The sequence below is a fragment of the Agelaius phoeniceus genome, chromosome 8, assembly GCF_051311805.1.
Source record: "Agelaius phoeniceus isolate bAgePho1 chromosome 8, bAgePho1.hap1, whole genome shotgun sequence".
In the NCBI taxonomy this organism is placed as follows: Eukaryota; Metazoa; Chordata; class Aves; order Passeriformes; family Icteridae; genus Agelaius; species Agelaius phoeniceus.
In genome coordinates, this window is record NC_135272.1 from 31,733,733 (window position 1) to 31,749,299 (window position 15,567).

The 15,567-nt window shown below is 38.5% G+C and overlaps 1 protein-coding gene across 1 annotated transcript in view; it reads right to left on the bottom strand.

Annotated features, from left to right (window-relative positions):
- Positions 1-15,567, bottom strand: part of FAF1 (Fas associated factor 1) — a 147,438-nt gene that overhangs the window by 18,062 nt on the left and 113,809 nt on the right. Inside the window, exons 14-17 of the mRNA XM_054638072.2 lie at positions 12,722-12,858; positions 10,188-10,276; positions 833-913; positions 421-498 (exon numbers count right to left, since the gene is read on the bottom strand). Of these exons, the coding sequence (XP_054494047.2) occupies positions 421-498; positions 833-913; positions 10,188-10,276; positions 12,722-12,858 (385 nt within the window). The remainder of the gene's footprint in view (positions 1-420; positions 499-832; positions 914-10,187; positions 10,277-12,721; positions 12,859-15,567) is intronic.

A 15,567-nucleotide genomic window follows, 5' to 3' on the forward strand; every position in this document is an offset into this window, starting at 1 on the left:
CAGAATTGCAGGTAGGCTTTGTGCTACTTCCTGGAAAAAATGAAAGGGCTCCATGTTTTTAAAAGGAGTGGCTGCAGAAAACAGGTTTTTTTCTGCAGCCACTCAGAGCCTCCCAAAGATTCCAGCATTTAAGAAGCTCATTTCACAAATCTACTGTGAGCAGGTCCATCTAATATCTGGTTGCATTTGAGACCCAGATGATAAAACAGAAGAGCCATTAAACAGTGGATGAAAATTATTTAGCTGTACTTTTTTTGTTTCACAGATATATAGTAAGAAATCAATAACAGTAAAGAAAATTGATGACATGAAAAGTATGTTTTGAATTGAAGCTGCAGTGTGTGGTGTGTTGAATGGCAGTTTCAGTGCTCATAAGCTCAATGAATTCACAAAGTTATCAGAAAAGGTAAAACATCCCACCTCACGCTCCTCCTCCTGCTCTTTCCGGATCTGTTCCAAGCGAAACTGCTCTGCCATTTCTCTCTCTTGTGCTTCCCTCTAACAAACACAAAGGGCAATCCCACATAAATATGTGATAAATACAAATGCAAAGAAAATTTTCAGTGTTTCCATAGAAATTAATATAAGAGATAGGATATTTATTAAGCAATATTTTCCTGCCATTCCTTTCCCAAACAAAGCCAGGACAGGTTTAGCTAAAAGATGTAGTCAAGTCTAGTCCTAGTGGCTTTGTCTGGTGCCACTTTACAACAGGGGGGACTTTAGGGTCTCATGTTCAGAGCACAACTGGAGGCAGGCAGTCCCCTACAGCACAGAGCATTCCCAAACTCCAGAGGGTTCCCATCCCATGGGTCTCTGTCCCTGCACACACCTTGGCTCTGTCAGCCTCCAGCGAGATGCGGTACGCCTCGTCCTGCTCTCTCTTCACATTTTCTCTGGCTTCACGTTCATCCTAAAAGTAAAAGATAAGAAAAAAATAAATCAAATAGTGGATCAGTATGATAAATATCTTTATGTTCCACAGCACTCTAATCCCAGTGACTTCAACATCACTCACCTACCACAAGGAGAAACACATTCTGAGATGCCTCAAGGGTGACTGTTGCTTTAGAAATTCTGACTACCTGAAGCTTTGATTCAGTTGCCAGGTAAGGGAATGGTAATTAGCCCTGGCCTGAGGGCTGGATGAGGCACCCAGGCTCTGCACTGAGGGCCATGGCAGGCACAGAGCCCTGGGGAGGCACAGCCTCCAATGGTGGAGTCACTGCAGGGGAATATGGGCTGGAGTTGGGGGGGATTTCCCTCCTGCACCCAACAGTTTGGATGGTTTTGTAACAGGGAAGTGTGGTTTAGGTGCTGAGACTGGATTTTCATTGGCTCTCTACTCAGACTGACAGTGGGTAATGGCTGTTCCTGACAGAGAAAGCCCAATCCCAGGTCCTTCCTGGGTCAGAAACCCCTCAGCAGGGTCCATCCAGGGTCATGACTATCAAACATCATCCAGAAGCCTCAATTCACAGTGCTGAATATTATACAAAGATGGGAAAGTAGCAGGTCCTGCTCTGAAGTATCTCAAATGGACAGATGAAGGCAAGGAAGGAACAGGAGGTTACCATGCCAGCAAAAAGTATCCTATCAACAATCACAGCACAAAAAAATAAAGGTTTACCAAAAACACACAAATGACAAAGCAAGGCATCATCCACACAGTGGAGGATCAAAGAGTGAATATCCCCAAAAGCTGGAATAACTGCACTGGGGTGATGTCAAATAAAGCAAAATGTACAATCAATAGCTTCATACTCTGCCTCTGAAGCAGAGACAGTGGCTGCTCCCCTGTGCTTACTTGTCTTACATCTCATAATTCCCCCCAGAGCCCTGCAGAGGCTGCACTGGTTCCTACAAAAATCAATAGGATTTAGCTGTGAGACTGCTGGTGGGCTCAGCAGGGTCTCCCCTGCAGTTCCCAGTAACACAGCACCTGCACTGGGGCAATCTGTCCTGTGTTTCACAGAAATTAAAGTTGACTACCTACTGCTTCTTGAAGAATTATATAATCTTCCTATTCAGCTGCAACGTTTATTCCACATAAAAGAATCATTTTGTTAAGTGATCAATTTTCCCCTCAAAACATCATTTGGCAAAAACTCAATTCTGAATGGTAGGAGCTCATGCTAACTGTAATTATCACAACATACAAACATGCCAAGATGTTCCTCAAAAAAACCCTCTAACATCTCAGTGGTTAAATCTCTAAAGTAGAATGCAAACATAGGAGGAAAGGACAAACTGCAGGGGAAATGATACAATTTCCACTTGGAAAGTAGCAAAATCTTTCCAGACTAAATTCTTCTTCCTTACAGAAAAGGACCCAAAGTTATTGTACAATCAGTGTGTCCTGAATTTCATTCCAAGATTTAGAAACCATCACTTTATTCAGCAGAACCAAAACATGAATAGAAGTAATTTTTGTAAAATGCAAAAAAAGGACAATAACCACCAAATAACCCTTCCCCTTCCTGGCTACTGTGGACATTGATAAATTTTAGGTACTCTGCTCAGGGAACTTGAACCTGATAGCAAAAACTACCCTACATGAATATTCAATTTTTGAGATGAGGGGGAGTTGAAATAATTAAACAGCCCCAATTTTATGTTTTCCAAATATGAGGAGAGCTTGTTGAATACACAGAGGTTTTCCCATTTCTTCTCACAGATGGAACATAACAGTAAAGAAAAGAAAATTGTGCTATTTATACTGAGACTTTTCATAAGCATCCTGAAAATTTATCTTAGAATAGTGAGAACCAAAATAACCCTTCCAAATCAGCTCACTAGAGGAAGATGACTTCAGGTTATCTGCCAGAGGACAACCCCTTAAAAATATTTAGAATTATTTCAGAGAGAACTTACTCAAGTTTTATGTTTTTTGACTCCGTGTATCACACCAAATCCACACATTGAATTTCAAAGGCCACACAAGTCCAGTAATGCCCAAAAGAACTTTGAAAGATTAGATACAACTATTGCAACTACAGGCTCTTCTCCATCAAAGGTTGCTAGCAACTAAAATAGTGTTACTGTAGTTTATTTAAAAAAAATTAAAGAAAACTACTGATGTTACAGATTCTACAACTAGAATTGAAACATGAATTCCAGACATTAAAAAAAAGTTAAAATGCTTTCTTCCCTATTCATTGCAGTTTTCATCATCCTAGAAGTGGATTATGAAAAAGATGTCAGGAATGTCAAGAATTACCACGCATGACTGCCTGGTCCTCATAGAAATATGTGAACCACATCTAAAAGTAAATGACTGGGCCACTGAGCCCTACACCTCATTGAAATAATACTGTTCTTACTGAAACAGACCTTAAAAACAAACCTGGAATCCAGAGCTCTTTGGGTAAGCAGCAGATGTAATCCCATGCAATGCCTCTTTGTACCTACTTTTGTGTTAATGCTTCTGTTTGCTAACACTGCTCACATCAACAGGAACCAACTCCTCCAGAGATTTTACAGCTAAAGTGTGGTATTGTTTGGTGCAGAGTTACACCTTGGACAAATTTTAAACATTACACAAAGCAGTAATGCAGTTTCTTATTTTACTCATCTCTTCCTCTACAGAAGGATGAGGATGCTTCAAGTTCACCAGAAAGCAACAAAAGAAACTCACAGTAGTGACAGGATAAGCGAAAGAAAATATTTTGCAGAGAATCTTCCACTGCACTAACAAAGAACATGTCAAGAGTAATCATGCCACTAATAATTAATATAAAAAAATCAGAATTGTTATCCATGAATAAAATTTGAGGCAGCTGACAACTTTCCTGTTAGACCCTACATAAATTGCAGTCACCACCGATGGAACATCACTAAATGCATCCCCACAGTGCTTTTGCAATGAAGGCAGAACTGGCACCTTCCTTATTCAAGAAATCAAAGTATAAACAGACATGGCTTATCCTGGGTCACTTAAAAAGCCTTTATTGGAAACAGAGGAATTCCACAGCAGTGACTGAAGGTTGGTGTGAATGCAAACCGTCCACATCCCAAGGGTTTGGGGCTTGAGACAAGGGGACAACACTCCCTGGCACCTCAAAAGGGGAGAAGTCAGAGATTTCTGCTTTTCTGCTTTGACAATGAGACAATGGGAGGACATACATTCAATGGAAGGTTATGAAATCTGAAAAAAATTGATTTTATTCACAGAATATATTCTTCAGCTATGACTTTACTTTGCTATTCTGCTTCTTAGAGATGCAGTCAACCCAAAAATATCAAATACTTATGAGCTAGCTACAATTGAGCAGAGAAAACCTTCTCCTGAGGAATATCCAGTGCATCAAGACTAAGAAAAACTGACAGATAAAATTAAGAGGAAATTTGGGATAACTCTTTCATATAATTATTTCCTAAACCATTTGTTGAAGTTAATCCTGAAATACTTAGTGACAGGCATTTTCAGATGTAGGATGATGGACAAAGAGGGGTTCTTGACTGAATTTAGGACAGCAGATTCTACAAGTTAAAAATATTCCACTTTTTGAATGGGATATTTTGCTGGAAAAGTCAGCATTGGCCCTTCTGGGATTTTTTCCCCTATTTATTATTGTCATTTCTGAAGGTAGGATTTAATGATTTAACGCCAGGAATCAGCTTTGCACCTGATTTATCTCATGGAGCTGTGTTTTATTATTCCCAACTGCCCTTTGGGATCAGTTTTACTGTGAAGTGAAACTGGACGAGACAGAACTTGAGAAGATACCCAGGAGCAGAAGACATTTCTCAGAGCACCAGTGAGTAAAGGGCTATTACAAGAAAGAAAGAAAGAGAGAAAAAAGTGTATTTACAAATGCTGAATACCCATCTAAAAGACAGCTCATTTCACTGAACCACTCCTGAAATTAAAATCTGCAAATGCTTAAGGCTATTCATGGAAGCGTTAAAGAGAAACACCCCTTTGTCCAAACAAACCAGTGCAAGAAAGGCATTAATTTGACTCACTAAGATGACAGACTTGCACATTGTATAACTTAAACATACATGATGGGGAATATATGGCAGGAAAAAGTGTACACAGAGTGTGCTGGGTGTATGGGAATGACAAGGACAAAGCAAATGGATATTTTAGTGGTGGCAGAACCACAGGAGGAGGCAGGATGGGGCAGGGTGGGGGGCAGAGCAGCACAGAACCACCACAGGATCCTGCCTGTCCACACTGAAGGCTGAAAGCTCAGCTACAGATTCCAGTTTTGGAATTCATTCAAGTGACAAAAAGAAAACCAAACCCAAAATCTTCAAGGAGTCCTGCAGCACCTTTCTGTGAGAAAAGAGCCAGCCAGTCCTGATACATTTGCCCAGCTGGGCTGAATATTCACTGACTGGAGCCACCAACACGTACACCCTAAAATCCACTGGGACTAAAGATATTTTATCTCCCTTCTTTCTTTCTTTCCTCTGCCATTGCCTTGCACTTTGCCAAGGCTCTAACCATGCTGTAAACCCTTGAAGGCAGCACTTGCACCTACTGGGTTGTGTACAGCCAAGTGCTCCATGGGAATGCTCAATGGGCTGCGATCATATTACAAACACAAAATCAGAAAATTTAATCAAACAAATTTTGATTACTGTAGTTTAATTAGTTATAACTAGTAATAATTAGTAAATGTGCTAATTGGATTCTTGAGGGGTTAAATCCCAATCTTTGCTAGATGGCTGTCATCACCATAATGCTTTTGTGCTTTGGAATTTAATGAATTTCGTGTATTCTCATAATCTCTTGTTGTGCAAACACTATACACCATGATACACATGACAGTGTTCCATGGAACACAGATTACCCAAGGTATTCAGATGCCTGATTTCTACTGATTTACATCAGAGCTTCAGTCCCCAGCAGAAATTTCAGAGGTCTCTTGCAGAGCTGATGGAAGCACTTCCTCTACATTTGACAGCAGTGAGGCAGAACAGGAAGAAAAGACATGGTGATGGCAGGCTTCTCACAGCACAGCTATGAAAATATCACTTGGTCACTAAAGCCCCAAAGTGCTGTGGCAGGGAAAAGAGAAAAAAGAATTTATGCTGCCATTTTGGAGTTTTGGTTTTCCTTCATGTGTTTTTTAAATCCCCATCCAGATATTGGTGAGGAAGGACCTATGTTTTCCTCAAGCTCTAGAAGTATCTAGGAAAGAGATGTCAGCCAAAAACAGAGATGAAAGATGGTGACTCTGCAGGCCTACAATTTTCTACAGCTTATCTTCAGTCAGAGTCTGTTTACAGCAGTTTTTTCAGTTTAAAAATTCTTAAGTGTCTCTCTTTGACACTACAGAGCAGTTGTGCTGGCAGACATAGTTTAAAGTGAATGAAAGGTTTCAGTTGGTATTTGTAAAAATAAGAAGGTCTCTGAAGCAACTGTGGGTATTTCCACCTTGATGTCTAACCCAAGAGCAGGAGTGCCGGTGTTGCACAATGACAAAAATAAACACGACCAGAGACCTACTGTTACTTAAATGTGGACAAGTTGGACCAGCTGTGTAACAGTCATTTCTTTTACAGTAATAAATGTTGACAGCAAAAATAAAAAATGCATTACTGAGGCATCATCAAATGAGCCCCATCATTACATGGAAACTCCGCCCTGTATAAGCTTGTCAAAAAGTGTTACTGTAATCCTTTGAGAAGCCTCCTCCTCAGGCAATGAAGAAAAAATGTTGAGGATCAGCCCAGAACAGGTGTGTTGTGCTGTAATGCCAGGATTTAATCACAGATCTCTTCACATTAATCTCACAAAGGAACTAACTCGGATCTATTCAGGCCCATCACGCCACACTGAGATGATTATTTAACTATCCAACTAAAGCAAGCAAGCTCACAGGGCGTTTAAAAATGGACATTCCAGGCCGTAGAATATTTTACAACTATTGTTTTCCTAAGCCCAGCACCAGGCATTGACACTTAAGAGGAACTGATACTCAAGAGGAACTGATACTACACACTCTTTTCAAAGTCAGTGCCTGAAAAATCTCAGTGCACACCTTGATGAACAGTGGCACAGCCTGGTTATCCCTGCTCTGAGACACCCTCTCTTGCTTACAGGAGAAACTCCTTAATGACCTTTATTCTCTCTGCAAAACCCCACTGCCTGAGCAGTAGCTCGGGTGTCAACTCCTGTAGTGGTGACCAGGGGAGAAAACATGGTTAGAAAAAGAAAATATGTGCATCAGATGCAGGAAATCACCAGTGCAGCTGCAGAATAACTCTGCATACACAGCTTGAGGTTGGACTTCAGTCCCCAGACCTGACTGCACTGGGAAAGGTGGGGCTGTATCCTGGCCAAGAGGTTTCACTGGTGATGGTCACTGAATCCACAACTGAATTATCCATTAGCCACTTCTAATCACAAGAGCCCTGTGAGCTCATCAGTGTTCTGCTAATCCAATTTTGCTGTTTGTGGCTTATTCTTACAGCAATTTTAGGAGCAAAATTATAAAAACAGACACCTAGACTGTATATGTACAATGGCACATCAACAGCATGGTCCAAAAGAGGCAGGAGGTTTCCAAAATGTCATCTGGCCAACACAGCAACAGCTCATGATTGACCCAGAACCCTGGAGAGGCAGGGAAAAGAATGGGACAGCAGGCTGATCTCCCTTGGAAACTTGGGAGAGAAAACAGGTGCAGAAGTTATACACCAGGATGTTGGGTTACCATGAGTACACATGTGCATCCCAATGCTTTTAAGGTATTTCTTTGGAGATTATGTAAGAGTACAACACAAAATCTAAAAATTAAATCCAACCGCTAGTTAAGTGATGGTATTTTAGCACTTGACACTAAAAAAATATGCAAGAGATTTGCCCCATTAAAATCTTATGAGGCTAAATTGGTAAATTTTACCAATACATGGATACAAAAGCACAGGATTTAGCTAAGCACACTATTATTGCCAGCAGCTAATGAGGTGGCTCACTCAGGTGAGGTAAGTTGGTAAAGCTGTTCTGAGCATCCCACCTACACCCCCAGCAGGTGCTCAGTGACAGGGAGCTGCCTGTAGCCACAGCCGCCATCAGCTGAACACCTGGAGCAGCAGCTGGAGTGGGACCAGTCCTCCTGTACACAAATAACCATCAGAGGGCACTGCAAAACACACTGTGCCAAAGAGGATTGTGCAATGGCTGTGCTGGAAGCTTTCATGTGCATGAGAATTTCAGCTGCATAAACTCACTCATTACTGGCTTCGTGCTGTCCTTTACAAATGTTTCCAGTTCTGCTTCTCTCTCACACACACTTCTGTTTACAGCAATGCTACACTGATGACTCCTCTTTTTAAAGCACAAAAGAATTTTCTGCTTATCTTCCTGTGGTTTTATGATGCCTTATTGTTGCTATTAAGAAAACAGTAACAGAAACCGGACTCTGTATCCTGTTTGCTATTGTAATATTTGGGAAAAACTTGCACCAACTGCAGTAAGATCTTAAGAAAGAAAAGGTGTTGATGTTTGAACACTTGAAGTTGTCAAGTACAAGGCTTACAAGAAAGCTACATGTTATGTAGCTAACCACAAAAAGGCAATATTTTGTTTTCAGGCTGAAGCCCTCTATTGAGTACAGACTGCTTGTCAAATACTCCCTCTCTGGAATAGTAATTTCATAAAGCAAGGTTATTTTTTGTTTTGAAAACTTCCTGCTTCAAAGGCAAAGTGTCTGAGATCACCTTTTCAGTGTGCTTGTAACGAGTGGAGCCAAGGTGTAAGTAAATATCCCATTTGTGTATAGAACCCATAGTGTCTGGAAAGCTGCCCCCAAAGTTTATGAAATTTTCCATCACTTTTCTGAATGTCAAAGTGTGTTAGAAAAAGCTCCTGTTGGGAAGAAATGTCACTGGTGCTTTCAGTGACAGAAAAACAAAAGACTACAGAAGAATTGGACAAAGGTAGATATTGGAGAAATGTATAAAAATCGATTTTCCATTCTCCCTGGATAGGAAGGGCACTTGGGGAAAGAAACCAGGAGTCAACAATCCATGGACAGTCACTGTCACTGCTCTTGGCCACCCAGGGAAGGACAAAGAGCAGCCCAGGACAGGAGCCAGTTCCTGGTTCTGGGTCTGATGTCCTGTTCCTCTCCTATCACTTCTACTTTCTTCCCCTATCCCTTGTTTGCTCCTATCTCTCTGACTTTATGTGCTTTTGTTTCCCTCAGTTTTCTTCCTTTTTATCAGCTTGTATAGTTTTTAATTCTGAACCTCTCTTGGAGCTCATCTGTGATGTAAATTTCACCTTCTTACTAAAGCATTAAAAAACCTCCCATACTCAAGACACTCCTGTTAAAATGCAATAAAAAATTTAGTTATATTTTGCCTTGGATTTTTGTTGTAATCCTCATATTTAAATTTGTGTTCAGTATTAACAAAATTAAAGTCGATTTCTTTACCAATGAATTACAGGTAACATAAATAAAGAAGAAAAAGTGAATGACAGATATTGTGCAGATAATGTGCCTTCATATTATAGTCAGTACTAATGAGATACAAGATTTAAATGTGAAGAATGTGTTTTGTGAATTATTGTCAATCAATGTCTATACAACAGGATAAGAATTATCTTGAATGGCAACACACCTATTATTACAAATTCCTAAGAACTTCATTACTTAAAAATGTCACTCTTAATTTATAGAGTAACAGATAAAGATCTTTCAGCTGTGTAACTCACTTTGTCTGCTTCTGTGTAATTGAAACACTGGTTTTGAGAAGTCTTGTCATCATTTATGCATTCTGCATCATTCTGAGTGGTGGTTCAGTACTGGTGTACTGGTTGAAGTTGGTTTCAGCTCCCTTTTAAACAGACATATCCCACTTAAGACATATTAATCTATTTTTGTTTTCTACCTATGACTTGGAGCTGGTCAGTGGCAAAAAATCTGATAATTTGCCTTGTATGAGCATATTAAGCTCTATAATATCACTATAATCTAACCAGTCACTGGTCACTAATGTTCAGAAAAAGGAAAAAAACTGAAAATGACAAGACCAAAAAGGAGGAGTTGTTCTGAGAGACCCAAATACACAAAGGAGACTTTACATTTTTAACTTCTGACAATGGAAGAGACACTAAAATACATCATACCCCACATCCACTGGCTAAAGAAACATCTGGTTAATTTACATCCCCAGTGATTAGTGGAAGCCAGGAGGTATCTGCAGCAACTTTCAGTGCTCACCTCATCCTTTATGTCTTCCTGCTGCTGGGCACTGAAGATCTCCATTGCAGCCATCAGCCTCATCATTAGCTCATCCACTGTTGTGTTACCTAGCAACAAAGGAAGATAGCTGAACTTCATTTCATTAAAGTTATTAAACAAAAAAGAAGTCATTTTAGAATTAATCCATGAGAAATAGCCAGACTAGGAAAAAAAAAAAAAGACAAGAGTAGAAAATGCAAATATCTCAGTAGAAGGCTTTCAGTTCACCTTTTACTGAAAACTCAAAATTATTTTTACAAAGGTTGATCACAGGTTAAAATTTCAGATGGTGCAAATCTGAACAATTGCTTTTATGCTTGCATAAATTAACTCTATTTTGTCTTTTAGTCACTGATGTTAAAGGAAAGCAGTAGATCTGGGATTCTCTTATGTGAAATTGATTTTACAGTTTTAGAATTCCCAGGGAGACCAAAGCAACTGCCAAGTCAGGCAACACAAGGTAGGATATTGGCAGCAGCATCCAAGTGGACTGGTTTAAAACAATTGTAAACCCACAAAACAATGACTGAATAGATGTGACAAAATAGATCCATGTTTTATTTGGACACAACTAGTAATAAAATTTCAAATACTACATTTTCTTCAGTCTATTTACTTCTCAAAAAACTTGCAAAGCTACTGAAGTGGAAAATTCTGTCATCCATGTGTGTATCATGAAATAGAACACATCCGTAGGAAAACAGATCCCTCCCCATGGTTTCCTTCCAGCATGCTTCCAGTGTTCATTAAAACTGAAAGATTACTTTAATTTCCTATCAAGATGCATTCTTTGGTTTCTCTTTCTAAACTGAAGACTAAACTACCCATTAAAGCCACTTGTCATAGTAGTTAAAAGATCTGAAACCATGAGAAATGGTCAAAAACTATGAAGTCCTAACATCTGCCAGCCTTAACAGCTGTTGGACCCCAGCAGAACAAGCACCACTAAAGAAAACAAGACTGTCCCCATAGTTTCCAACCCCAGGAAAAAAAGTAAAAATCAAAAGCAAACTAAGACAGTCTGCATTTCAATAAACACCAATGGGGTCTTAGGTTTCTATATAGTTGTATCTCTTCTGTCAACATGCCTTCTCACCCAGCCCTGAAAGGCCCTCATTGTTCCCCTTTCTAACATTTGCTACCTTAGCAGAAAATGTTATCCCACATGCTACAACATGCAGGACTTCAGAGGATACCATTCATTGAGGCAGTATTGTTAAAAGATACCAGTGTCCCCATTCCTGGGAAAATAACAAGCAGAGATTGTGTGATTTTTGCTAAAGGATGAATTTAAGTAAGGCTACAATAGGTGGTTGTTTTAGTTTAGTGCAAAAGATTGCAGAAAACCTCACAAATCATTAAAATTTAACTCATGCCATTAAATAATCTGAATTAAACTGCATTGTATTATGACTTTGAATTGCTGCTAAAGGAGTTAAGTAATTTAAGTCAGTAACACCGCTGACCTCAGTGGGATGGGAAAGGTTCTGAACTGTACTGCAGAGTCAGAAAACTAAGCTATTGATAAGACTATTTCCATGAAATAACCTATGAAACCTATGAAATATGTTTTATAAATTGCAGGCATTCATATTATGAATTAGTGTTGTGCTGTACCTTGCACTGAGGAGACAAAATCCATGCAAAAAGTAACCATTTTGTCCACTGCAGATTCCTCAAGAAAATTATTAATCCCAGATGCAAAAAGAAACACTAATGCTTGTCTGCAAAAGGCAGGATTTCCTGAGGCTGAATTTCCTCAGGAAAATGAGATTACAATAAAGATTGCCAGATATAAGCAATAAAAAAATGAGGACACAGTGTCATGAAGGCAAACTTGTGGAGAAAGCAGAAGAAATGAGAGGCAGCCATTCTTTGATGTGCTCTGATTTGAAGAGTTACTGAGAACAGCAGTCAGAGGGCAACACTCCACATCTAAGTCACCTTGCTGTCAGTGAAATCAGAGGAATGGTTACACCAGAAAGAACTGCTCATGTAAGCCAGAAAACTTCATTTATGTGTGATTGTATTAGGAATTTCAATCCTGACCTGATCAGGGGGTCTTGATGCTGCAGGCAGGTCTGAAGAAGCAACTCATGTCCAAATATTAGCAACAGGAGCTCAGGTATTAACAAGGAACTACACATAAAGAACCAAATGCATTCTGGCACTATGCAAAAAGTGCAGCCAGGATCTTCTGGAAATCAGGAATGTATCTGGATATTATTTTGGAAAACTAAGTGTAGCTCCTTATTTAGGAAATTTAGCTTCCACTTAAAAAATAAAAGAAAAATGTAAACTATAATTCTACTCCAGTCATGGCAATTCCAATCTCTAACACTATGCTAATTAATACATTTATGAGTAGTAGATATTATACCCTGGCAACTTAAAGTGTGTTTTGTGTAACAAATTGATATTCTGGACATCTTAAAAGAGAAACAGTTAGCAAAGACCTCTTATAACAGTTTCAATACCCACATAAGGAATACCTGTAATCTAAAGAACTGTACCTTGTATTACATTCAACACTTCATTAGATGATCGTTTTCCCATAATAATTAGGAAAAGTGGAAACTGGTCTGTCTTCTGAGTTCGAATGGTTTGGGCTACAACACTGCCAAAATGTCTAGTGCACATTGTCAGAAACCTGGTGGGGGAAGAAATAAATAGTTAACATTGTAGAGGATCTTTTGAAGTGAAGTTTAAAAAAATAATTATGCAAAATTCAGCAGTTTAACTGCATGTTACCTACTGTTTAACACACTCTGCATTCAGTTCTAGAGCTCTATAACTAAATTATTATAATATTTATAAACATGATAGAGTCCAGGCTGTCTAAATTAAAACAATTAACAGTTGCTCGAGACAGTGATTTATTTCATGGAGAATTCCATTTCCTGTTACACTATGTGAAGACTATAATTCAAAACTACTCCCCAAAATAATCATGCTGAATCAATTGTTTAAAACTTCTAAAGAGAAACTAAGTAGAGCAACAATCTAATAAACATGGCGAAGTACAAAAATAGTAAATTTCATATGAAAGCATAATTTAAAAATGAAAGATCAAGAAATTGGTTTTATCAGTCACAGAATTAAAACATGGTACTTCAGAATTGTATTTTCTTTTGTACCAGTGCCCTGCCAGTGACACACTTAGCAGTGTGGTCTAAAAAACAATAATTCTAAGCTTTTGACCAAAAAAAAGCTCTTAGATATTAGCATACAGAAGTCTAACATTAGTATTCTTAACACGATCTTGAATAAATGAAAAAACTGATAAAGCTTTTCTCTTCCATTAAAGGACTGTTTGAAATTAGCATTTCTTTCAAGAGAAAAGGGTAGCTTATGATATGTTTTCAGATCTGATGGTAAAAAGTAAATGTCATAATAATAATGAATTATGAAAGACCAAATGCAAATATAGAATGCTTTAATAAGATCCAATTTAATAAAGTCTGTAAAAATAATGGACTTTTAATAACACGGGTCACAAAAGGCAAAACAGTGGAAATTCTGAGGACTAGCCACTGGTAGAGGCTTATTAATTCTTAATTATGTTCATGAAAGGCAACTTAAATCGTGTGTTTTCTTATGCCTTATGATAATATTTTAGGTAACAACTACTCTGAAATGTATGCTCTAACTGAGGAGCAAAGTCCCATTGTCACATGCATTAGAAGCCAAGTCTATTTGAAAAGACAAACTGCATTAAAATGTCAAGTGCTCCAAGTAATTTCTTCTCAAAGATACCGAAAAGATTCAAAATTGTGACTTTTTTAATCAATATATATATATTGTATCCAATAAAATGGCTAAAAATTGTTAACTCAGACAAGTATAGCATTGGGCTTATTTGAGGCACCTGGAGTACTAAAAAAATCTCAGAGAGAATTTGGATGGAAGGCAATGGGTGGGGGTGGCAAGCAAGTATTTCAAAGCCATAAGTGTTACTCCCTGATTCTCTGGATTTTTCAACTCAGAACAATCAGCCACAAAGAAGACATCAAAAAGCTGAACAAACTCTGCTATATCAGAAACAGCGACACAGACACGCAACATCTGGTAAGGATAAAACAGCATCTGTAAAGTCTGGACAGATCAACTCTTCAGATAAATAATGGCTTTTGATGTTTTCCTTTCAAGGTGGGAACAGGTAAGTGAAATGTTGGCCTCACAGAAGTCAGTGGTGATCCTCTACAGCAAAATGAAAATTACTTATGTGAGTTCAAGGTTTCACCCCTGGAAGCAATAGACAGAGGACAATTGAACTGAATTCCTAGACTTGTGTATCAAAACTGTTTAACAGTCTTCAACACAGCACAGAAGAACAGTACTCAAGTTTCATGGAAAACCAAAATACTAAACTGGAAGTGAAGAAGTGCTGTAGAGAATAATGCTAGAAGGAACAAAACTAAAGAGATTCCTACAGTGCTAGTTGTACTAGTCAAAGGTGCTGGTTTGTTAATATTTTTTTTTTAAGTCTATTTTGTATTTAGTCAACCAATAACTCAGTCCAAAAATATGCTTTTGTAGGTATAGGTTTTGCATGCAAAGAATTCTGAAAGAAGAATTATTTTTTTTCCCGTTTTCTGCCTTTACTGATTTTGTATTTGTAGACCTTTTTACTTTTAGATTCATAACCAGAAAAAAAGGGAAAAAAGTCCCCTCCATGCTAATATTTTCTCTTAGGAGTGAGCACGACCAAAACAACTTGGTGCCATATCCAGTATCTTACTCTGTACATCACTTACAAGGGAGTTTTTCACTTTCATCTAAACAGAAATGTGCCAGATTTCTCAGTGGCATCTCCAGAGCTGCCAAAAAAGGGCCTGTGGAGTCCATCAAAGAGAGAGATGTCCCTCCAGGGAAAAGGGTTGCATCTTGCACACTGTAGTGTGCTCCTGGAATGTGCAGAGGCACACTTGGTGCTACATTTTGAATACTTCTTGTATGTTCCAACAAAAAAAAATAAAAAATTGCAAGCTCTCATTGCTTTTCTTACCCTCTCCCCAGCAACTTAATGTTATTTAACAATTGTTTTAGCAAATGTTTAGTGCACCTAAGGTCAAATTCTCTTCCATAAAGAGAGAACTCGGCTCTCAAATATACGGAAAAATGCATTCAAAATAAATACTAAAAAATTCATAGTATTTTAGATCTTCATAGTATTCAAAGTATTCTAGATTTTCTTTACTTTCTGTAACAACAGAAATAACCAAGATCTGGTTATTTGTTACAGTCTCACTCATATAAATTCCTGAAGTTACTTTTTATTTCTATGCACTGAAGGGAAAACTTTGGAAAAGTTTCCTCCTACAATGAGGCCCTTTGGCACATGGTACCCACTATACTT